The following is a 26,372-nucleotide window of genomic DNA, read 5'->3' as shown; positions in this document are numbered from 1 at the left end:
CCTCATCTTCTGCCTTGAGACCCTTCAACCACACAGCATCAACATCGACTTCACTAGTTTCCAAATCTCCCCAAACACCACCTCATTCCAGATCCAAACCTTCAACTCAGCACCTCCCTCTCAACTTGACCTGTCCATCTTCCTTCCCACCTATCCACTCCATTGACCTATCACAATTACCCCCCCACCTAGATCTCCCTATCACCTTTCCAGCTACCTGACCCCCACCATTTATTTATCTCTCAGCCCCCCTCCCCCCAATATATTCCTGATGAAGGGTTGATGCCCGAAATGTTGACTCTCCTTCTCCTTGGAATGCTACCTGACCTGCTGTGCTTTTCCAACACCACACTTTTGACTCTATCAAATGTAAGGAAAGACAAGGAAATTAAATAAACAGAACATATTTTAAAGGTACGCAATATAATTTTAATGTAGGTAAAATGTTAAAATAGACAATTCTAAATGTAACTTAGTTCCCAAATGTGGAGATAATAAAGAATGCAGTGAATCCATTCTGAAATTCTGAAGCAGTTTGACAAGAGCCAAACAATGTCCTCAGTCTGCAACTTCATACCTAGAAACATTAAACAAAGAAGTCAATGCTCAGCCTTCAGGATAAAGGGATGTGGGTAATTTAATTGAACACAGTTAATTTTAAAATGATCTGGAATGTTTAAAAAGTATCTTTAAAATACTTGAAAACCTTCAAACGTAAAACTGAAAAGGTGTCTAACTTAACCACAAGATATCAGAGCAGAATCACGCCATGTGGCCCATCAAGACCACATCATCATTTGATCATAGCTGATATGTTTCTCAATCCCATTCTCCAACCTTCTGTCACTAACTGTTGATCCCCTTTCTGGTCAAGTACTTATCTATCTTTGGTGTTAAACACACTCCAAGGCTTGCCTCCACACATCTCCTTCTACAACAATGCATTCCACAGATTCACTCCCCTCTGGCTGAAGAAATTCATCCTCACCTCAGTTCTAAAGGGCCATCCCTTCACTCTGAGGCTGTGTCCTCGGGTCCTGGATTCTCCTATTGGTGGAAACATCTTGTCCATGTCCACTATCAGGTAGGGCCCCGGGCAGTGTTGCTGAACAAAGCGACAGGTTTAGGGGTTCAAGCACATAGTTCTTTCAAAGGTGCATCACAGGTAGACAGGGTGGCTAAGACAGCATTTAGCATGCTTGCTTCATTGCTCAGACCACCGAATATAGGCGTTGGGATGTCATGTTGAGGCTGTACAGGACATTGCTGAGCCGGTTTTGAGTAGTGTACACAGTTCTGGCCGTTCTGCCATAGGAAGGATATTATTAAACTGGAGACGGTTCAGAAAAGATTTACCAAGATGTTGCTGAGATTGGAGGGTTTGAGTTATAAGGAGAGGCTGGACTTTTTCCACTGGATGGTAGGAGGTTGGGGAGTGACTTTATAGAGGTTTATAAAAGCATGAGGGTCATAGACCAGGTCATCAGCAAAGGTCTTTTCCCTAGGATGGTGGTGGTGGGGGGGGGGGGGGGGGCGGGATTTCAACATTAGGAGTCATATTTTTAAGGTGAGAGGAGAAAGATTTAAAAAGGGACCAGCGAAGGAATTTTCTTTTCACATAGAGGGTGGTTTGTAAGTGGAATGAACTGCTGGAGGAAGTGGTAGATGCAGGTACAATTACAACACTTAAAAGACATTTGGACAGGTACATGAATAGGAAAGGTTGAGAGGAAGATGGGCCAAATGCAGGCAAGTGGGACTAGTTTGGTTTGGAGAAACTTGGTTGGCATGAACAAGTTAGACTGAAGGGTCTGTTTCTGTGCTGCATCACTGCATGACTCAATTGTGTAAGTTTCTATGTGATTACTACCCCCCAATCCTTCTAAACTCCATAAAGCATAGAGTTCTCACCACTCCTATGACAAGCCCCTCATCCCTGGCATAATTCTTGTAAACGTCCCTTGGACTCCCCTGCAATGCTAGCACATCCTTCCTTATAACTGCTCACAATATTCCAAACACAGTCTGACCAGAAACTTATACAGCTTCAGCAGTACAGCTGTTTTTGTATTCTACTCCTCTAGAAATGAATGCTAACACTGCATTTACCTTCCTAACTGCCAAGTGACCTGCACCTTAAAGGGAATCCTGGACAAGGATTCCTAAGTTCCTTTGTTCTTCAGATTTCTGAAGCCTTTGCCCAGTTAGAAAGTAGTCTATGCCTCTATTCTTTGTTCCAAAGTGCATGACCTCACACTTGCCACATTGCATTCCATCAGCTGCTATTTTGCCCACTTTTGTAGCTTGTCCAAGTCCTTCTGCAGACTCCCCACTTTCTGTCCCTTCCCCATCTTTGTGTTATCTGCAAAATTAACAATAATGCCCTCAGTTCCTTCTGTCCAGATTGTTAATGTATAAAATGATCAGTTGTGATCCCAACACTGACCCCTGTAGAGCCCCACTAGTCATTGGCTGCCAGCCTGAATAAAAGTTCCTTTATGACTAATCTCTGCTAGTCAGTTAATCCTCTGTCTGTGCTGAATTTTATTAAAATTCGGCCAAAAGATATTAATTTCAAGGAGTTTCTTGGAGGGTTTCTCTTCATGAGCTCTAGCAAATTATATCACACAGTTCTCCACAGCCCGCCTTACTATGTATGCACCATGCCACTTTTTGGCTTGCTAACATTATCTTCTACCTGCCAATGACTGAAGTACCACCATTGCGAGGACTTTCTGGGATCCCTATTGTTTTACTTAAACTGCAGCCATGCACCAGACGAAGTACTGTCAGCTAAGAGCTGTCTTCACAGTTCATGGGTGTGAAGAATTGCCCAAGAGATAGCTCATAGAGGCAAGCTAGCAACCCCATTTTACCAACAGGGACCTGTTGACAGAGATAAGGGATGTCCTCTTTCCTTAGGACCATCGGGGAGACCATACCCTGCTAACATGGTTGAAAGTTCCACCTGGGTCAGTGTGCTGTCCATGATCTGGGAGGTACACCCAGTAGTGCAAGGAGGAGGTCAATGATATTCTGTGCTCTGTGAAGTTAAGTGTTATCATCTTCTTTCTGCTACCTCACACTACTATTGCACCCACCTCACACCAAAGCACATGGTCTACCAATCTCACCGTGCAACGTCTTCCTTCAAATGCTCTCACTTTCTGACATCCCCTATTACTAATCCGACATACTTGCTGCGCTATTTTACTCTCACTTAGCTCACCTCAGCATCTTTCCCCACAGCAGTGCAGCCACTTTAAACTCATGCAATCTCTCCCTTTGTCTCAGTCCAGGAGAAATCATCCCACAGTAGGGCAGACAGAACCAAGATGGTGGTGAGGTGTGTGACATCCATCTCATCACCCACTATGAGGAGTGAATTCTTGCCCTAGGAGGAGAGGACTATAATCACTCATGTGGCGATGTTGAAACGTCTATGTTCTGATTCATGATCAAGTGCTGTGCTGCTCTCTTCTCCCAATTCCACTATTCCCAATGTGCCCAGAATTCTAGTCCCATTTCTTAACTTGCACTCTCAACTCCTGGGAGCTCCAGTGGCATCTGCACAGTCTCTGCTCTGAAAACAGCAGCCCCTCAGGACATCGTCTCCTCCTCCTGAGGAAGAAGCCACAGATCCCTCAGAGGGAGCACTGGCAAAACTGGCTCCTGCACCCGCCACCAGTTCAGATACTGGCACCTTTGTGGATGGTTAGCTCATCCTAAACCACAGGATTTTCAACCTAGTAGGATTCTTGGATTATAATCATGGGGAAAGTAAAAGTTAAATTAGAATACTACCGCAACTTGTAACAGTAAAATAAAAAGAATAAAAGGCAACTTTAAGACTGAACTCACACAATATTTCAAAGAATGCTCATCATTTACAGTGTGCTTCTAGATAGAATGATGAAACTCAAGAACTTGATTTTTTAAAAATTAGGTGAAGAGGGAATAACTGTTGTGTATTTCAGGATGGAAGAATGAATAAAGACAGGCTGATTCACCTTGTAATGGAATCGAGGTAGGATTCTCCAGCCTTGCAAATCTGAATTGACAAAAACAGCAACTTACTTTGAAAGACGTTTCCGTAATTCCTTCACTTGCTCATTCTTTTTTGTTAACATTTCTTTCATGTTGCGGTAAGCAGCTGTTTCCTGGAACTTTTTGTCCAACTCCTGTTGTGAGAATATTAACATTTCATTGACTATTTCATAGTATGTAAAGTGATTGCTAACTAATATCTATGTCTGGGCAAGGCTTCCCTTTGAGTAAAACAGTAAATACACCTTATCTACATAAAATGTGCAAGTTGTTGTGTTATTCAAGCAGTTCCTGTTACAATTGGCAGCTGAATGTCCGTCTATGACAGAACTCACATTTCTATTCAATTCAATGGAAAGGCAAATATGCATTGGTGTAACACAAGTGGCCCATCCACCCCAATGAATGTGAAAGTTCCACTCTTCTTGCAAAAGCTAGCTGTAATGGTTTGAAACTCTGTCTACAACAGGAAAGCCTTATTACAGGAAACATGCTGTTCTGCTTGCAGCAGTATATTTACTTGTCCTATTGCTGAGACTGAAATTGAAATTATTACAAAAGAACTATAGAATTGCACATTTTGAAAAACACTTCAGCTGAACACAATTATATTGAAATTGTTGTGGCTGTTTTATGAATCTTAAATTTTTCCCAAGGGCTTAGGGGTGGGGAGGCGCTGGTCGTCATAAGGCACAATTCTCCTAGTGCGAAAGGTGAAAGGTCTAGAAGGTCTTCCAGTCCAGGCAGACTGCAGGCCTGCTGAGCTTCTTTTGGTAGTGTTCTCCTATCCTGGACACAACTGTAATGCCACTAGAAGGTCTGTAACAGGCGTCTATCAGTATGTGAGGGCCAAGGTGTTGGGAAGCACATAGATTTTGGAAAAGATTGCCAGTTCAAGATTACTTTTTTTTGAAAGCAGTACAATATACATGCACATGCTTTATTTATGTTTTGAGTAGGCAGTAATGAGATTCTGGTACCCAAGAATAATTATTATCTCAACTGCAAGCTTGTATAAAACAGCTGATTTTTCTCCTTTCATCTGGAGATTGGTTCACCCTCCAGATTCTTGGAGAAGTGTAATGCAGATTACAAAGAGAGAAGTGCTGCCAAGCTGTTAATTTTCCAGCTGCCCCCAATTTATCTCAACTTGAAAAATCACTCAGCTCGTCTCTAAAAGACTGAACTAAATATGTCAAGGTAATGAATTCAATTAAAGGAATGGTGCCTTTACAGGAAGAAAACAAACATCATTACAATCCCGTTTGTTGCAAGAGTTGATAGATTTGCAACAGATGTCAGCAAAACCCAGTGAGAGATTGTGAAAGTGGAGTCAGCCTGGGAATTTCTACTTTGGCATATAGTAGTGGGATTGACTGGAATGTTGATGTTCAAATTTGGCAAGATAGAAGTCATTAAGTCAAAATATGTAGCATCCCTTTGTCAAGGAGTTTGATAATGATGACAGGACTGGAAATGAGTCATTGGACAGTGTGCTGAAGGTTCAGGAGTTGGAATAAAACAAAGTAATACATAAAGTGACAAGACTGCATCTTTGAACTTTTTTCAATTTAAGTTACTTTTGTTCAAACTTCACTTCCTCCCTCCCTCCAAACAAAAGGTGCCATGGTCTGTACTTGGCAGTACTCTTGCTATGACAGTCTACCTGTACAGTGAATATCTTTGCCTGAATCAAGTCCCCACAATAAACTTTTTCCAGTTGACTTTTTTATGCAAGAGCTCCTTCGTGTTCTTAAGAATGAGTGAATTTCCATTAATTCTACTTCACCTCTTCATTTTCCCTTGCAGGCATAGAAAGATGTCCATGCTGTTCCTCTCTTTCTGCAGCTTAGTGTGATATACTGACTGTTCATAACACTGGAAAGACCAAATGCAATTTGGATAAACTCTTTGTGTAATACCTGTGTCACAAGTGTGACCATAATCACCTCGTACTTCCATTCCCTAACCCATTCTTAACTGTGACCCTGCACTGTTCCAATGAAGCTCAGCACCAGCTTGATGATATTTAAGCTTTTTATTCTGTGTCGTGCAGCAGTCTGGCCTCAATATCAACTAGAATAACTTCAGACCTCGACTACAAATTTCACTTTGTTTACTGTGAACGGGTATGTCAGGATTTCAGAGGACAGGAGGATACTTGCAGCTTCAGGAGAGAACCCTTGACTTGAATTGTACGTTGCAAAGCAATTTGCACCTTTAGATTCTGACCTGCTTTGCTTTGTCAGTTTTTCACATTTAGTTTAATCAACATTACTGCTCTAACACTTAAGCTGTTTATATTTGGCATTGCATAGTGTAACAATATAATACCCCATAGAAATGGTATAAGATTCCCAAGAAAAGGCAATACTCCATATTGAGTATTTTATGTATCCAAATTGGCAAATGGTTTTTGTTTACTACTATTGAGAATAATTTGAATGTTTTCATACAAAACTCATTCTGCCTTGAACATGTTTCAGCTTCACTGTTGCCTTCAATACTCAAGGGGTATTTATTTATTTTGATTTAATAATGCAGTTCCAATACAAACCTTTTCGGTCAATGACAGATGTTCCTGTACTTTGAGTAGATCATGTTTAGTAGAGATGAGGTTATCTTGTAGGGTCTTTTGCTTTGCAGTGCTCATACTCAGATTCTTTTCAAAATCAACTTTCAAAGCTACCAATGACTCCTCAAGGGCAGCTACTTGCTGTGTTTTTAATGTTGACTAGTAAAAAAAAAAGGAAAATTCTTGTAATTTGTTTATACAAGAAAAATAATGAGATAAATAAATTTAATTGGCGAATAAGCACATTTTGTAATTTCACATACTGATATAAATAAGCAATTTGCTGAGGTTTGTAAATAGTACATACCACAAATATCATTCAGGCAGGCAGTAGGGAGCAAACAGATTTTAATTTAACATTTGACTCTGCACCAACACAAGACACAGGAAAAACAAATGAATAAAACGTATTTGCTTAGTGGCTCAAAACAGAAATTTCAAAAGTCAAAACACTATCACTATCTTCAACAGCATGTGCTGAATTCTGGGTACCAGAACACGCTCTTCAATAACAGCCAAACATATACTTCCAAACTTAAAATTCAAGTTATCTTGTTCCAAAACGGAGCCGAATTCTAGAAATAGGGGTTATGTGCAAATATCTCTTCTGAAAGAATGTTCCGTTCAGAGAAATAATTCCACATGATCTACCCTTGCTTTAATTGTAAGGGAGTTAGGTCAGACTGCACCTGGACTACCACATGCAGGTTTGGTGTCCTTAGATCAAGAAAGATTATTCCCTTAAAGGGAATGCAACAAAAGGTTCACCAAACTTGTTCCCAAAATGGTGACACTGTCATACGCAGTCAGACCACGCAAACTGAGCCTGAATTTTCTGACGTTTCACAGAAACAAAAGGTGATCCAGTTGAAACTTACAAAATGCTTAAAAGCAGTAGACAGGGTAGATGTAGTCTGACATTTCCCTGGTCAAAGCATCTAGAATCAGGCGTACGTTTTAAAAATAAAAAGGAAGATGCCATTGAAGTCCAAGATGAGAAAAAATGTTTTTCATTCACAGGGTTATGAAATTATGAAAGTTTGGAATTTTGTACCACAGCAGGCTGTGGAAGTTCAATCTTTAAGTATGTTTAAGGTAGAATGATATTTTTATGATTACTGACAGTATACAGGGTTATTGAGGATGGGATGGGATGGGATCAGCTACGATTGTATTAAACAGCGAGGCAGGCTCGACTGGCTGAATGGCCAACTCCTACTGCTACTGTCTACCCTGTAAGAAATTGTTGTTGTTGTGCTGGTGGTTAGGATGCTGCTATTACCGGTTCTGAATAATAAATACTCCTTTTAAATAGATATTCTCTGCTCAATAATCAAGTGGGGTAAAAGGACTGAAGGGGTGGAGCATGTCACTTCAAGCTGGGCTAATATTTACTTGATTCATGATAATTGAATGGGACATAGGATACATAGCCTGTGGAACACCCATCTTCTGAGCAGGACAGGGGAAACACCCCAAAGCATTTTCATCTATAACAAGCAGTCTAAAACTAGTCAGAAACATAATTGCAGTTCTACTGTGAAGAAAATAAACAAGTTTTTCAGAGTAAATGCCTCATTTCTTTGCTTTCTTCACAGCAGAAGAGAAGCTGCGTTCATTTAACACAAAATAAAACCTTGAACCAGCAAGGCCCTATACAACCTTACTCTGGATGCTATACTGTTGCCAAACAGATAGAGCCTGAAAATTTACATTCTTTAGCAACATCTGCTGTTTGGAATCAAACAGAAACAAGACTATACAACAAAACAGTCCCGTAAGAATAACGATAACTTAATTGTCTGGTACCCATCCAAGCAAATGATTCTTTTTTTTTTGGCAAAATAATTCAAATTAGGACCCAATACGACACGAATGGATGTGCCTAATTGATTTTTACTACACAAATATCAGAACATTGAAATGGGCTATTACCTGGTGGCATCAGTACTGTTCTTAGGAATTCGAAGCTATTTGGATGCTGCCTGAACTGCTGTGCTCTTCCAGCACCACTAATCCAGAATCAGTACTGTTCTTAACCCACCACCCAAATTTTATTGCTTGTCCTGTCCACACATTCCTTCAAGCATCTATCCAGCTGTTTCTTAAATATTTAGATAGCAGGAGGTTTCATTGGTACCCCTAAAATGATCAGAATAGGCTGTTGAAGCTGTGCATAGTAATCTCTAAAAATTGCAACTGCTGTCCTTTTACTCTATAGGATCTCAGTTTAAAAGAGCAGACAATCTGACTGAGAGAAGCATTCTTGGCTCCCAGGAATACAGAGTTAATGTTAAGTAGATACCATTTCTGGATGTAAGTTTGCTCGCTGAGCTGGAATGTTTGTTTCAGGCGTTTCGTCACCATACTAGGCAACATCTTCAGTGAGCCTCTGAATGAAGCACTGGTGGCATAGCCAGCTTTCTATTTACATGTTTGAGCTTCCTGGGGTTGGTGATGTCATTTCCTGTTCTTTTTCTCAGTGGGTGGTAAATGGGATCCAAGTCAATGTGTTTGTTGATAGAGTTCCAGTTGGAATGCCACGCTCCTAGGAATTCTCGTGCGTGGTCTCTGTTTGGCTTGTCCTAGGATGGATGTGTTGTCCCAGTCGAAGTGGTGTCCTTCCTCGTCCGTATGTAAGGATACAAGTGAGAGTGGGTCATATCGTTTTGTGGCTAGTTGATGTTCATGTATCTTGGTGACTAGTTTTCTGCCTGTTTGTCCAATGTGGTATTTGTTGGAGTTCTTGCAAGGTATTTTGTAAATGCACGAGAATTCCTAGAAGCATGGCATTCCAACCAGAACTCTATCAACAAACACATTGATTTAGATCCCATTTACTACACTGAGAAAAAGAACAGGAAATAATATCACCATAGGAAATGATGTCACAAGAAGTGACATCGCCAACCCTCAGAAACTCAAACATATAAATAGAAAGCGGGCTACACCATCAGTGCTTCATTCGGAGGCTCACTGATGATGTTACCTTGTATGGTGATGATATATTGAAAATGAACCTTCCACCTCAGCGAGCAAACCTACATCCAGAACCTCAAATGAGCTACATATCTTCTCAAAACTCACTAGATACCTTTTCTGATCTGCTCAACACAAACTTTCGATTGCTGGTCAGTAAAGAGACTTTGGGAGAAAGTGAGGACTGTAGATCAGAGTCAAAAGATGTGGAGCTGGAAAAGCACAGCACGTTAGGCAGCATCCAAGGAGCAGGAGAGTTGGCGTTTCAGGCATAAGCCTTTCATCACGAATGTGGGGGGGTGCAGAGGAGAGATAAATAGGAGGATGGGGCTGGGGGACAGGAAGGTAGCTGGGAAAGTAATAGGTAGATAGAAGTGGAGGGGTGATGGTGATAGGTCAGAGGGGAGGGTGGAGGAAAGAGTTTGCCTGGGTCAGACGATACTTTTTTAAAAAATTGAAGTCCTGTGTCATAAAAGGACATCACTTGCCATTTTATGGGATACTGGATACAACAAACAATCAGCAAAGTATCAAGTGGAGGTCCAGCTGTAGAGGGGTCAAGCAATAAACATTGATTTGTGTAAGGCTCAGAACAGGAGGAGTTTTTATCTTAGCATGACAGAAAGAATCTGGGCTGTTGCCAACCTGGGTCTTCTTCCCACCTCCTGAGATTAGCTTTCTCCAACCCACAAGCCAACCTTCTCCTGGCCTAGCAATACCACTGCCTACAGTTGCAATAGCTGTGCATGTGCAAACTCTTTACAGCTATTCGGTGTACCCCATTGGCTGCCCAAAGTCTGCTATGTGTACATATACCCTCTGATTTACTCACAGGCACCACTGACGTGCCATATCTTAACAAACTTTGTCCTCTTTGTTCCAAATGTCTTAAATGTATAGACATTTAAATTGGTCTTACCTCTTGGTCCTCTGGAACTTTATCCAATTCGTTTAGAACTTGCTCCAATTTGAGTTTTTCCTCAAGTGCATTTGTCGCCTGAAATAGTAGTAATTAAAAAGGTCACCTTGTCAAACAAAGGCATGGTTTATTAACTAGGATTCTCCAGTTTGTCAATGATCATGCTATTTACCTGTGTTTCTACTGTCTTCAGTCTAGCCTTTAGCTTGTCATTCTCATCTTGGAGTTTTGTGATTTCCTGTACACATCACATGGAATTAAGAGTAAAAATTACATTTAAATAACAATGGCTTATCGAGAGAGTGTTACCTAATAGATCAATTAAATAAATGTCATATCTATCTCACTGGCACTGAAGAGTGGCGACTTGCATTACAGTGAAGGTAGTATGGCAAAGGGGACTCTTGCTTGGCAACCAGACCCATGATGGGACACTTAACAAGAAGGACTGTAAGGTTGAACACTTTCTTTATTTCCCTGCCCTCATATTTTATGCTCTGGTTTTTTTTTTCTTTGTGTTTAAGATGGTGACATTTTAGAACACTTCACTATATTTTGTTACAAAATACATGTGACAATCAACATTAAATTAAACCAAAATAATTGATGCACTGAATGCAGATCTCAATAAAAGTCTATAATTTGTAATAATTACCTAAGTGACTTTGGTCCCTCAAGTAGTACCAGACATTAAACTGAATAGAGAAAAAAAAATGTCTAATTCTGAGTAACAGGCAAATAATATCAATGAATCACACATATTATTGCACAAAGAGAAGGAACCTTTTATTGGTGAATTTATTGTTGTAATTTTGATGGAATGGCAAGGAAACTCTGACCAGTATAAATAACAATTACTCTTTACAGAATTGCTGCAACTCTTCAAAAGGTACAGCAGATAAACGGAACTTGAGAGGGTGCAGAAAAGATTTATGGGGATATTGCCAGGATGGAAGGTTTGAGCTATAAGGAGAGGCTGAAAGGGCTGGGAATTTTTTTGACTCCAGCACAGGCTGAGGATGACCTTACAGAGATTTATAAAATCATGAAGGGCATGAATAGGATAAATAGATAAGGTAATTTTCCCAGGGATGGGTGGGGCTGGAAGGTTCAAAACTACAGGGCATAAGTTTAAGGTGATGGATAAAGACTTTAAAAGGACCTTTTTCATGCAGAGGGTGGTGCATGTATTGAACAAGCCACTAGAGGAAATGGTGGAGGCTAGTACAGTTACAACATTTAAAAGACATCTGGATGGATATATGAATAGGAGGGGTTTAGAGAGATATGGGCCAAGTGCTTGGCAAATGGGACTAGGTCAGATAGGGATGTCTGGTCAGCACACATGGGTTGGATCGAAGAGTCTGTTTCCAGGTAAGTCAGAATGGCCACACTTACTCACTTTATATTGTACTGTGATTCTACCCATGTCAGCTTCTCCCTCTCACCCTTTGGCTACTCTTCTTCACCCAACCAGCCCCCAAGTCACCTCTAATTCATGTCTCCCCATCTTCACCATCCTGTCCAGGGGAGAATTCTTTCACCACTTCTCTGCTTCCCTGCCCTTCCTGGTTTCTAAACTGAATTGCCATCACTTTCAGCTTTTCACTAATGCCACTTTGGCATGAGCTCTCTCACCCTGCCATACCTTTCAACTTATTTCCTCCCAAGTTCTCCACCAGCCTTACTGCTGGCATGAGTCCTGTAGCTGAGTTGGCAGCATTCTCACCCAAGTCAGAAGTTTGTGAGTTCAGCGAAGCCAGGCTGACACCTGAAAGTGCAGTACAAAGGAGGGGTTGCATTGGTGACATCAAGGCTGTTGAGAAATTAAACTGAGGCCCCATCTACCCTCCCAGATAGATGTAAAGGATCCACTGCATTGAGAAGGGGAGTTATGTCCTTGCCAACATTTCTCTCTCGCTGAAATTGTGTTGCTGGAAAAGCACAGCAGGTCAGGCAGCATCCAAGGAGCAGGAGAATTGAAGTTTCGGGCATGAGCCCTTCTTCTCTCTCAACTGTTATCTCTAAAGAAAAACCTGGTCATTATCACATTGTTGCTTAAAGAATGTTACTGAATCACATTTCCTACAATTGGCTATAAATTACTTTGGAACATCCTTAAATCATGAAAGGCACTCTATAAATACAAATCCTTCTTTCTTTGCTCCTTCCTCCCATAACACATCAATAACCTGCCCAATATGAGACTCCCACTATCCACATTTTGGTCTTTCCTGAATGTTTACCCAGTTGTAAATAAGAATTATTTTACTCAAACTATGCACTGGAGAAAATTAAACATTTTAAAATCAAATTGCCATACTGAGATGTGCAGTAAGGAAGTGGCAACAGACTCAGGAGGTAGGCCAGAGTAAGAACAGATGAGTTGCAAAAAGTACAAAGGCACAAAAAGATCAGCCAAGATCTTACCAAATGGTGGAATAGGCTCAGCCAAGTAGCCTACTCCTACTCCTAAGGTCTATGTTCCAATGTTCTATGTTTCTTTGAGAAGGATGAGGCAGGTGATCAGAAATTACAGCAGGACCTTGATCAGCTAGGGAAGTGGGCTGAGAAATGGCAAATGGAGTTTAATATAGATCATTTTGAGGTCTTGCATTTTGGAAAGCCAAATCAAGGTAGAAGTTTCATAGTCGGGCCTTGAGGAGTGTAGTGGTACAGATGGATCTTGAAGTTCAGGTGCACGGTTCTCTGAAAGTTGAGTCAGAGGTAGACAGGTAAGTGAAGAAGGCTTTTAGCACACATGCCTTCATCAATCAGGGCATTGAGTATAGAAGTTGAGAAGTTATGTTACAGTTGTGCAGGATGTTGGTGAAGCCACCCTTAGAGCATTATGCTCAGTTTTGGTCACTTTGCTATAGAAAGGATGGTATAAACTGGAAAGAGTGCAGAAGAAATTTACAAGGATGTGCCAGTACTCAAAGGTCTGAGTTATAGGGAGATGTTGGACAAGTGAGGACTTTTTTCTTCAGAACGTAGGAGACTGAGGGGTGTATAAGATCAAGAGAGGCATAGATTTGGTGAATGCACTCGGTCTTTTTCCCTGGGGAATTGAGGACAAGGGGACATCAGTTTAAGGTTAGAGGGGAAAGAATAAAGGGAACCAGAGGGGCAACATTTTTTCCATGTAGCGGGTGCTACGCATATGAAATGACCTGCCACTAGAAGTGGTTGAGGTGGTAACATTAAAAATTTTAAAAGACATTTGGACAAATACATAGATTGGAAAAGTTTAGAAGGATATGGGCCAAAGGGCCTGTCTCTGTGCAGTAGCACTCTGTGACTCTATGAGAATAAAGGTCAGATCAGCACTGGCAAACAGGAGAAAGGACGCTGCCACAAGTCTGAAATAGGGTGCTCAATGGGAATGGGCAGGTTAGAATAAAGGAATAAATTTAAAACTAAATTCAATCTAATTTAAGGTTTACCCATCAGTAACAATAACGTTCACCTATAGTGCCATCTATAACAAGGAAGCCAGAAGAAACATAGGATTAGTAGGGAAATTAACATTCCGTGATTGATTTAATTTATTTATAAACAAAGTATATTCAGTGATTAATCCATTGTTTTGCTTAACAGTAGCCAAAGCAGATCATGGCATTTTATCATGTGACTCTGCTTAGCTTCACTTGACAAAGAAATGCACTATGGGAATGCAAACAGATTGAAGAAATAACCTCCTGCTTTTGAGTCACAGCTGCAAGACTGATGGGCCCTGTTTAGCTTATATACAGACTCTCAAGGTTGAATAAGGCTGAGGTAATATACTCCTCACTCATAGCCTTATCAAAAAAATCAATTACAGCAGTGCCCTTGTACTGGTATATTTTAATTGTTTAGATGTGGAGTAGATGTGGAGTAATTGACTGAATGTAATCTTTATGTTAAGAGTTTCAGATGCTGTAAAATTTTAATCAAACTTTGCTCTAGTGCCTCATGCTCAACTGCTTAAATAAATACTATTCTAAACATTGTTCTGTAATCAGGTGCTACTAACGTTTCCATTTGACTGCTCAGGATCACTGTCTGAATTGGATTTTGCTTTGCAGCTGCGAAAAGACTGCAACACCAAGCCATGTCACTAGATGGCGCCTCACTCCAAAGGGGTTTGGCAAACAGATATTGAAGCCAAAGATCAGGCAGAATGATCTTCTTGTTTTCTCTGAAGTTATTATCAGCAAAGGCAAAAATTAGTCTGGGCTGGTTACAGGGCCCAGGTGACACTGGATGAGCAGTGTGTACCTGGACAGATCACTCAAGGCCTACTTGCAGTTGAACCTGAATTGGAAATTTGTAACCTTTGCAGGTGAAATGAATGTTTGGGCACCAGCAAAGCACTTGGCTAAATTTCAGAATGGAATCTCATCCACAAATGCAAACAGTGATCCAATCACCATTACTGTGAACTTGAGGGACAAAGGATTGGAAGAAGCAAAGGAGTACCATGGTTCCTCATGGCCCAATAAGAAAGCTTCTTTCTACCTCTAATGTGCAAAATGCGGAATAATCTTTAGTGGGTGAACTACTTATTGGAAATAAATTTCGTAGAGCTATCTACCTCAGATGCCTAAACATTGGTTCCCAAAAACTTCATACTAACATCAATGGCTATGTAAATACTAAATAGCTGTTCCAATACAAAATTGGTAATGCTGAGCAAAACATCAAATGAAAAGGCTGTCAATCTGAAATATTAAGTTTCTCTCTCCACAGATGCTGTCTGATTTGCTGCTATATCTTGGATGCAAACTTTTGTGATGTCAAATTTTCCTACTTTAAATTCCTTTGCTATAATTTTGACAAGTTAATCTATTTACCTCTACAACCTCCTGCTCCTCCTATCTATATTATATATTGTGCCACTGAACAGTCAGCAAACTATCTTCATTCACATCATCTAAAAAAAATAAAAATCTGGGATTCTGACACAAATCCCTGTGGGAAATCATTGTCACATATAGCCCATTTGAGTACATTCCATTTTCTTACTCTGAGTCTTTCAACTACAAACCAATGCTATGTCTAAATACCTTTCCCCAATTCCACACGCTTTTACTTTTTGGTAATGGTCTATGATGTTAAGTTTTGCTAAATGCCTTCTGCAAATTCAAATAATATCTTCAGAATCTTTTATCTACCACATCTCTTACCTCCTCAAATATTTAAACTAGATACACTAGACATCCTTTACAAATCCATACTGGCTCTAATCAATTCATTTTTAACCAAGTGTTGAGTCAATTTTGTTCCCAATAATAATTTCTAGTAACTTTCTCATAACTAATATTTAACTAAGATGATTCCAAACTTAGTTTGGTTTACCTATCCTTAAATAATGAAGAGACATTGGCAGTTTCTAAAATCAAAGTCTAGATTAGAGTGGTGCTGGAAAAGAAGCGTCCAAGAAGCAGGAAAATCGACGTTTTGGGCAAAAACCTTCATCCTTTCCTGATGAAGGGCTTTTGCCCAAAACGCCAATTTTCCTGCTCCTCGGATGCTGCCTGACCTGCTGTGCTTTTCCAGCACCACTCTAATCTAGACTTTGATTTTCAGCATCTGCAGTTCTCACTTTTGTCTAGTTTCTAAAATCAAGACAATTCCTAAAGAGAGAACAACTTCCTTTCAACATAAATTATAGTCAAGTAACACAATCATATTTTAGCATTATTTTTATTTCAAAGTGTTTCAAATATACTTATTTTAGTCACATCCACACATTTTTCTCAAACAAGTATTACCTTACTTAAGAGTTCAGACACTCCTCCTTCATTTAGTGGAGCAAGTTTAGGTTTACTGATTTCTGTGTTTGCCTGCAATAAAGAGGGGAACAGAAATTAGTACATCAGACCACCATGTCAGAAAAGCTAGAGGCCCATATCCTTCCAGCCTCCAGGTAATCCAAAACTGGACATGCGAGAAGTGATGGGTGTCCAGACCTTACGGAGGTCCTGACAAGATCTGTTGGAGAATTTCACAGAAAGTTTAAACTTCTGATGGCAACACCCAGGAAACTCGCGCCCAGGTCCCTCCACGAATGCTTCTGATACTGTGCTAGAGTCAGAGACTCCAATCAGTTCCTTGGAATTTAGCCAAGTATTTTCCCAGGAAATGTTATTTGGTTTAATTTAATGTTAATGGAAATGTTAGACAAAAATCTTTATCTATCACCTGGGGGTAACCCCAATCTCACCCACCAGTATCCCCACTAACCCCTGAATCCACCACCACCCCAACAAACCCTGTGACACCTCATCTGTCTCCCAAACAGCTCCCAATCACCAAGTATACCCACATGCCAGCTCACCCAGCATATCCAATTATTTCACCCAGCCTTTCAAATTCCACCTGCCTCACAGCTGTGTCACAACATATCTGAGCAGGCTATTTAAAGCAGAATATCTCCCACCCAATGCATTGACTCATTCATTCATCTACTCATCATTTCACTAACATTCAGCCATTCACTTAAACTCACGCTGAACCATCATATTTACCAAATGGCAGCTAATGCTTTAAAATGAGCGAATGATTGGTCTTTCTTGAATTGTCCAGCACTTGATCACAGCTATCTGAGGGCATAACGTTCTGCACTAATAATAAAGCAAAGCTTGAAACACCCAACAAGAAATACAGAGCAGTGCCATTGCGGGCTGGGGTGGGTGGATGGAGATTGGGGGCAGGGGCGGAATTTGGATGGAGCGGCAATCCAACAACGATCACTGCTCCTCAGAAGATCAGGGTCTGTAGATCATGCTACACTACAGTTGGTGATATCCTTACTATACTCAATGATAGTATCAAAGTAAATTTACAAAGTTGTCGATTAAAAGATTATCAAAATAAACTCCAAAAATAGTAGAGGACTACAGTAAATGGGAGTCTATTATAAATAAAAATGGCTCTCATTGGTAAATTACCAGCATGAGAATTTGCAGTCAGGAAAGGATGGGTCATGATTTAAACAAAGGATCAACAGTAACTAAGCAAATGTATAAATAAACAAAAAAAGTAATTATGTGATCAAAGTGATAAAATTTAACTGAATAGAAATATCAACATTAGGATCTAAATTGCATTAAATATAAAGTATGACATGACCTGACAGTGTTTCAATCAACTTTATTTGTGCACACTCCATATATTGCTGACGTAAACATTTTTGGGGTACCAAGGTTCAGTCAAAATAAGAGAAATCTAATAGAACTAGTTGCGATTTCTGTACAAAAGTCACATTTTCAGGTGAAGAAAGATGTACAATTAAACTGGGAAATTGTAACATTGCTGCCAGGTATAGTGCTTTAGATTCATAAGAACAGCATCGTAGTTCCTGGCTCAATTTTGAAATGCATACAGCAATTAATAATAAAACCATCTCCCATGCTTTGCTGGTTGAAGTTCTCTCTACAGTCCAATCTATCTTGCCTTTACCTTTAGGCTTGACTTTGCAACATTCTTTTGGCATAATCTCTGTAAATCCAAAGTTCTACACCCACATACTTACTTGCATTAAGTCCCATTCACCTTTCACTATTGTTTTCAGTGAGAAGCAATATTTACATTGACTTTAACATTTTCTTCCTATGGCCTGATGTTAAAATTTGTTATATAGTATTTCTGTGAAACACCTTTGAATGTTTTACAATGTTGCAGGTGCCTTATATAATTAGTTAATTCTTGTTTTGGCAAATGCTATTCATTGCTACAGGTGGACATTTACACCACCTGGATTTACTGATCAGTAATCCATGTGTTTGGTACTCTGTCATCTATTACCCTGAACTTCTCTTCCCATGACAAATTATACTATTATAATTCCCATGACAAATTATACTTTTATACTATTTTACCCATTTATTCATGTTGAATCTTTTCCTCTCTTTGGATATTCTATTTAGAAAGGTAGAAAGCATATATTCCCCCTGTATTTGTTGCTCTGGCAGGCCAATATATTTTATCATTACTTTCTGTTTAAGTTTCAAGTCTGATTAACTGTGCTTCATCTTTCCTAATATTATAATCTTTTCTTTCCGTCTCCCATTGCCCATGAAAGTCATATGTCATTAGTTCCTGTATTGCACCTTTCCTTCAGTTTATTGAGTTGATTCGTTACATTATTCAAATAGTGCACTGATACCTTCTCGCAGTGTTTGACTGTTCCTGCCAATCACTTTTTGATTTTGTTCATGAAGTCATCAATTAGTTTTCCAAAGCACATAACCCTATTAGCTGTTTGTTCTCACCACAGATTTTGTGCATTGCAAGCATTTTCTATTAGTGTTTCAGAACTCCATCAACTTTTGGTAGATTTTAATTTACTTAAATTAGAAATATTTGCAATGTTCACTTTACAGAAAAATTATACTTGTTAAAATATTAACAAGTAGAGCAAAATGAAGGAGAAATTGACCATTTTCTTTATCATCTGCAGAGCTGAATGCAACGATATTGAAAATGTTGCGGGGGAGAAACTGATTTGTGTAGTGTTATTTAGTTGGTACAACTGAAAAATACTGAGTGGGTTGCACAGGATAGCCTGCAGTGCTGCGTCTTCCTGGGGAAACAATGGTCTAATTTTTCAGTTCATTCAGATCACTGTTCTGTGCTGCCATAATTTTCACACTGCCCTCTATTGTGTTCTTCAGAAATACAGTACAGTACTTTTATTCCAAACTGTCTGGTACATTTCTAATATCTACTCTTTTGTGGATTCTATAGAGCTGTATTTTGTTCATTATTGGTAAATGTTGGATTTGGGAGACAAGCTGTCTTTTCTCACTGAAATTAAACAACCCACAGCTTTGCAAAAACATTGCAATAAACTTTGTACTGCACTCTATTTGAAAAATGATAGTTTAATTTTAAAACATTAAACAAATGATTGAGTTTAATTTACATTTAAGTTAAACTCACTTTTTTTCCTGAAGTAAATTCTGCCTTTTCAAATTCTGCCACTTGTTCCAAGAGTTCTCTGTAGTGAAATGAAAAAAAAAGCACAAATTACAATGTGATATTACGTGGAGTCAGTTGAAGCAGCCTAGCTAGCAGTCCAGAATCCAAATGAACCCTCAAAAAAAAACAAAGCTTTCTCCCCCACACCATCAATATTGTCGAGCTCTGTGTAGGAACCTGCTGCTATCCAGGCCCCAACCACTGAGCAGAATCAAACACCAAATAGAATCCAAAGGGTTTTTACAAATATATTAAGGACAAAAGGGTAACTAGGGAGAGAATAGGGCCCCTTAAAGACCAGCAAGGCGGCTTTTGTGTGGAGCCTCAAAATGGGGGAGATACTAAATGAATATTTTGCATCAGTATTTACTGTGGAAAAGGATATGGAAGATATAGACTGTAGGGAAATAGATGGTGACATCTTGCAAAATGTCCAGAATACACAGAAGAAAGTTCTGGATGTCTTGAAATGGTTAAAGGTGGATAAATCCCCAGGACCTGATCAGGGGTACCTGAGAACTCTGTGGGATTGCTGGGCCTCTTGCTGAGATATTTGTATCATCGATAGTCACAGGTGAGGTGCCGGAAGACTGGAGGTTGGCAAACATAGTGCCACTGTTTAAGAAGGGCGGTAAAGACAAGCCAAGGAACTATAGACTGGTGAGCCTGACCTCAGTGGTGGGCAAGTTGTTGGAGGGAATCCAGACGGACAGGATGTACATGTATTTGGAAAGGCAAGAACTGATTCGGGATAGTCAACATGGCTTTGTGCGTGGGAAATCATGTCTCACAAACTTGATTGAGTTTTTTGAAGAAGTAACAAAGAAGATAGAGGAGGGCAGAGCAGTAAATGTGATCTATATGGACTTCAGTAAGGCGTTCGACAAGGTTCCCCATGGGAGACTGATTAGCAAGGTTAGATCTCATGGAATACAGGGAGAACTAGCCATTTGGATACAGAACTGGCTTAAAGGTAGAAGACTGGAGGCCTGTGACCAGTGGAGTGCCACAAGGATCGGTGCTGGGTCCTCTACTTTTTGTCATTTACATAAATGATTTGGATACGAGCATAAGAGGTACAGTTAGTATGTTTGCAGATGACACCAAAATTGGAGGTGTAGTGGACAGTGAGAAAGGTTACCTTAGATTACAACACGATCTTGACCAGATGGGCCAATGGGCTGAGTGTCGGAGGCTGAAGGGTGACCTTAGAGAGGTTTACAAAATTATGAGGGGCATTGATAGGATAAATAGACAAAGTCTTTTCCCTGGGGTCGGGGAGTCCAGAACTAGAGGGCCTAGGTTTAAGGCGAGAGGGGAAAGATATAAAAGAGACCTTAGGGGCAATGTTTTCACGCAGAGGTTGGTACGTATATGGAATGAGCTGCCAGAGGATGTGGTGGAGGCTGGTACAATTGCAACATTTAAGAAGCATTTGGATGCGTATATGAATAGGAAGGGTTTGGAGGGATATGGGCCGCGTGCTGGCAGGTGGGACTAAGTTGGGTTGGGATATCTGGTTGGCATGGACAGGTTGGACCGAAGGGTCTGTTTCCATGCTGTACATCTCTATGACTAATTTGATATCAACAGATCAACACAGCATGCAAATCAGGCCTCCCCATCAACATGGCTCAAGCACTGCAACAGATGGGTAACCGGTGCATTTTGCTTGTCAAGCCTCAACTGTGAACCAAACATTAGAATTTGGTAATAGTATCCCTGCAAAGGTAAGTGAAGGATTCAGACTACATAAACATGTTTAAGAATGAACTAGTCGCCGAGAATTTTCATTGAACATAAAAAAAATACAAAAATGACAATCAAAGACAGAAATCAGAGTTAACATTCCGGGTTGAGTGACCTTCCTCCGTCCTGTCACCCAACCCGAAATGTTAACTCTGATTTTCCTCCACAGATGCTGCCAGACTTGCTGAGCTTTTCCAGCAATTTCTATTTTTGTCTCCGATTTACAGCATCCGCAGTCTTTTTGGTTTTTATCGTTCACAATAAATTAAACCAATCATTAAATACGTGCCTTCGAATATTATCAGAATGATTTTGAATGTCTCAGCTTCTTTTAAACACCTGGGCTTAAAGTTGATGTTTTTCCTCAGAATTAAATTCTGTTCCCTGAAGGATGTGCATGTACAATAAATGCAATTTTTCCCAAGTCGCATTAGAACGATTCTCAACAGAAATAGGACAGCATGGCACAATGATTTCAAAAGATTTCTGAGTTTCTGCAGATGATTTGAAAGCAAGGTACAAAATTTTACAGGTGAAAAGTTTTACATTTGTCCACTACATCAAATTTAGCTCACAGAGAATGTATCAGCACATGTTAATTGAAATCAATTTGTGATGTGAATTTTTTTAGGTAATTTCGCATCAATTGTTAAATTACAAAGTAGGTACAAAGTCTAAAGTTAGAGATAGTTCACCAGGACCACACATTAATTAAAATCACAGTTAATTTGTTGCGTGACAGTCAGAAACTGATTCAATCTAATTGCCTTCCTTACTCAAAACTCACGGTAAAATCAGAAATTAAACAGAGCAAAATCAATTTAAATAAACTTTTCAATTTTCTTACTCAACCATTCATTCAATTGTATGGATTAAAAATTTTGAATTTATAAAGTAATAAATTTGTAAAAATATTTTGTTTTCCAAGCATTTTTAAAAATATACAAAACGAACCAGTTACAATGAAAAGTTTGCCAGTTGACATTTGCCTCCTGAAGCCTAATATCAGATTAATAGAGAGAAAGAAAGCTAATGTTTTGAGCTTAGATGACTCCTCATGAGAGCTGATGTCAGCTGCTTGACCCGCTCTGATCTCCAGCATTTTTTAGTTTTCAGTGCAGATTCCAGTATCTGCAGTAATTTGTTCCTATAGAGGAGACATATGTTCCATCTGAATTACCACACACTGCACTGGTCTGTAACCCTGTTTTTCTCCAGTCCAGCCCAACATATTCTTTACCTGGTGAGCCAACCTTTAGCTTGTAAGTACTGAGGCAAAGCATGTAATAAATAGCTGTGCCATTGTATTCTCATCATGTTCTTTTTCCAACAGACTGTCCGAAATTATATTCGTGATTTGGAGATGCCGGTGTAGGACTGGGGTGTACAAAGTTAAAAATCACAACACCAGATTATAGTCCAACAGGTTTAATTGGAAGCACTAGCTTTCGGAGCAACGCTCCTTCATCAGGTGGTTATGACAATCACCTGATGAAGGAGCAGCGCTCCAAAAGCTAGTGCTTCCAATTAAACCTGTCGAAATGATATCGGTTTCTTTAAAGTACCATATGTGTATAGCTTTTTTTTAAATTACACTTTAGCCGTGGACATCTTTCATGAATCAGCTTAGTTATTATTACCTCTATTTCCATGTTACAGTATGTCTCTCCATTCTGTTTTATGCCACTGGCTTTAGTTTACCACACCCTTTAAGCCTAATTCAATCATTTATACTGGAATTTAATTTTTTTCCAAAGCTGTAATAAAACTTGTACTTTTTAATAGTCTTAAATTATTCACCTGTTTTCCAGATCAGAAATGTCTGTCTGTAACTTCAGATACCATTTTTCAGCCTGACAGAACAACTGACGCAGAAGCAGCACATTAGTGTAAGCTGTGTTGATGAGCTCTGATTCTACTTCGCTGTGGACCACAACCTTTAGTCCATCTAACATCTCCCCCACTTCATCCACAGTGAAAGTGTCCTCAGTCAGTCTGGTAGATACAAAAAAAACAAGACAGTTAGACTATAGACTTTTTCCAATTCATGAAACATGAACTGTCCTTTATTATATTTCTCTTTAAGAAAATTAAAGTTGGATCTCTATCATAGAAACGATAATTCTCCTTTTAAAACGATTAGGACAATGCTCCTAGACATTTACCAACACCAGTTTTCAGATATCTGCTAGCAAATGTGAAGATAATGATTCCAGTTGGTAATTTTGTATAATTAGATTGAACTGTGGAACTTGTTTGGAAAGGCAAACCGTAGATGTCAAGAAGAGGTTGTGCACTGAGGAAGTATCTAAAGCAGCAGCAGCTGCCCAGAGCTCTTGTATACTCTTCATCAACATGGATGTACACATCTTGGAAGAACCTCTGACAGAGATACTCAGATTTTCACATGGTGAATGTACATCACAAGTGAGCAGGAGCAGGCAATGGAGAAAGGAACCTAAGTTGTCCAATATGGGGACTAGCTTCACTTAGGTTGTTGATGCACACCAGAACCCTGAGCAAGTTCCAACATATGCACATTCCCCACTCCAACCAGTTTAAATTTCCAGTTGCTGGTTTTACTCTGTCCAGTTGTCTCCATGATTCAATGAAAATGAAGTCAGATGGCCAGAACCACTGACTCGGACTGATTTTGTTGTACTTAACCTTTTACAAGGATTTAAGTGGTTTTTCATAGCAGGTACAAAATCCATGAACATTAAATAAATCGGCTGGTGTTTCAAAGCACTTCAGTACCTCAAGTAATGCTCCTATCTGCCAGACACCAGGAACAATATCTCACACAGGCATTAACAAATACCATTCCATCCTCCCACACAATGGGCAATGCTCACTTCTTTCCTATCGCCGCAAATAGTGCTAACATACAACCTCACCTTTAGAACTGTGGATGATGTGCATCCCCTCGTACCACAGCTAGTATTCATTCTGGCAATGGCAAAAGGCAATGAACACCCTCTGCAGGGAAATCAAAGAGGTGGATGAACATTCTCGGTGTGACAGAGCCAGATGAACACTATTGGTGAAGGTAAGAGAGTGGGAGAGTAGAAAGCACTGTCAGGTATAATGGATGGGTAGAAAACAGATGCTTGAGGGATCGAGGAGAACATCATTTGCTGGGCTGAGGTAGTAAAGGGGCAGGTGGAAGGAAGAACATCGTTGAAGTGAGGGAGGGAGAGAACATAGCTAATGAAAGTGAGGAAGGGCTAGCATTAATCAGGAAACTAAGTTTGTGCAGTTTGTGGTTGACAGGTTTATTTAGAACAATACAAGTTAGTGAACTGAAGAAAAAAATTAACATGTACATCTTCAGTTCATGGTGAGAAATAAGGGCAAAACTGCACAGGAATTAAGTTCATTACTTGGCTGTCCGACAATCTTCATCCCTGCTGGAGCCAGCATTGGAAGGTACAACAGCTCTAGAATAATATGGTAAGTGGGAAGAATAAATTAGATCTAACCCTTTTAACACTGATTAGAAGATCTGAACCAAGGATGCAAAATTCCCAACTAGGAGGAGCAAGACATTCTAAGTTCTAGCAAGTTTTGAAAAGATTTGTAGCTCAGGTTGAGGTTCTGGATGAAGGTTTGCTCGCTGAGCTGGAAGGTTCGTTTTCAGATGTTTCGTCACCATACTAGGTAACATCATCAAGTGAGTCTCTGGATGAAGCACTGGTAGCATCGCCCACTTTCTATGTGTGTGTTTAGGTTTCCTTGGGTTGGTGACATAATGTCCTGCGGTGATGTCATGTCCTGTTCTTTTTCTCAGAGGGTGGTAGATGGGATCCAAGTCAATGTGTTTGTTGAAAATTGACGTGGATCCCATTTATCACCCCCTGAGAAAAAGAACAGGACATGACATCACCGCAGGAAATGACATCACCAATCCAAGGAAACCTAAACACATATATAGAAAGCGGGCCATGCTATTAGTGCTTCATCTGGAGGCTCACAGATGATGTTACCTGTTACGGTGGCAAAACGGCCAAACATTCTAGGTTCTGCTCAGCTGGATACAGCTGTTCAGCCTCAGGAATCATCCATAACGAATCCACAATTCTGGAGCAGCCACAGAAAATACGTGACGCTTTGACAGCATTTCCAGAAACATTGCATACACTTGGAAAGAAATCTAAGCAGTCCATTTCTAACATTTGGCCCGGCATATTGTTCACCTTCATGGAAAGAACGGCCACCTACCTGGAATATCAGATATGGCAAGCAGCTGAGTGCATGCAGGTCTCACTAATGGTTTGCACCCTCAGTCTGTAAATAGATGAAGGTAAGCCTCATGTTGGCTCACATGATCTCCAAAGTAATCTCCAGCTCTTGGCTATCCAGAGAGTGTGTTTAAGCGATGAGAGAGAGAATGATGCAAGGGCGCAAAGAAGTTGGCACTTGGCTTATTTCTCATCTCTTGTACACCAAACCCCATCAGGGTATATCATGATGTGGTCTCCCTGATGACTAAACCTGCCTCAGCAAAGATGCAGGTGGTTTAGTCTTCAGCAGGGTCTTCATAGATCCCAAAATATAGAGAAATCTCACCATGGGCATCACAGCAGAGCAAGAAATGAGCAACATGCCTTTAGCATTGCTGAAGCTGCAGGAATACATTGAGTAGAAGTAATAAGAAAAAGAAATAAAAGATCTTTTAAGTTACACAAGGAGCTCACTTAGAGATTCTTACAATAACAATATTGTAATGAAAGCAAAACACAAAAATGTGCTGGAGAAATTTAGTGGGTCTGGCAGCATCTGTAGAAAATAAAATTGAGTTAACGTTTTGACGCTAATGACTCTTCAGTACTGTTTGACATTACAACATTAATGACAGTTAGTTAATGCTTCTGAACATGAAAATGTATCATGCAATCTTAATTTGAGTCTCTGTTGTCCAGCAATTTGTAATAATCTATTTTGTCTTCCAAGTGGGCATTATCCCTGATGTAAATAATTTAACTGGGAAAAACGAGCAGAAGTTGTTAACAAGGTAGAGGAACTTTTGACTGAGAACGATACTCCATTTGGGGTTGTGTCAGCCTTGCTGCACCCCAGAAGTGTACATTCAGGTTCTATGAACCATGCCTACGTGCGTTTATTATAAGCTTC

General features: G+C 39.9%; 1 protein-coding gene across 3 annotated transcripts in view; it reads right to left on the bottom strand.

The window, feature by feature from the left end:
* Window positions 1-406: 406 nt before the first annotated feature.
* lztfl1 (leucine zipper transcription factor-like 1) overlaps window positions 407-26,372 on the bottom strand; it is a 37,367-nt gene continuing 11,401 nt past the window's right edge. For 2 of the 3 annotated variants that reach the window (XM_072560483.1, XM_072560479.1), the window contains exons 3-10: window positions 23,040-23,234; window positions 19,452-19,509; window positions 16,280-16,351; window positions 10,693-10,758; window positions 10,521-10,598; window positions 6,605-6,781; window positions 4,078-4,181; window positions 407-577 (exon numbers count right to left, since the gene is read on the bottom strand). In XM_072560483.1, the coding sequence (XP_072416584.1) occupies window positions 559-577; window positions 4,078-4,181; window positions 6,605-6,781; window positions 10,521-10,598; window positions 10,693-10,758; window positions 16,280-16,351; window positions 19,452-19,509; window positions 23,040-23,234 (769 nt within the window). In that variant the 3' untranslated portion in view covers window positions 407-558. The remainder of the gene's footprint in view (window positions 578-4,077; window positions 4,182-6,604; window positions 6,782-10,520; window positions 10,599-10,692; window positions 10,759-16,279; window positions 16,352-19,451; window positions 19,510-23,039; window positions 23,235-26,372) is intronic. The other variant, XM_072560482.1, reaches the window with a different exon arrangement.

This window comes from Chiloscyllium punctatum, chromosome 41 (genome assembly GCF_047496795.1).
Source record: "Chiloscyllium punctatum isolate Juve2018m chromosome 41, sChiPun1.3, whole genome shotgun sequence".
Classification (NCBI taxonomy): domain Eukaryota; kingdom Metazoa; phylum Chordata; class Chondrichthyes; order Orectolobiformes; family Hemiscylliidae; genus Chiloscyllium; species Chiloscyllium punctatum.
The sequence above is the reverse complement of the archived record's forward strand: the minus strand, read 5'-3'. Positions and strand labels throughout refer to the sequence as shown.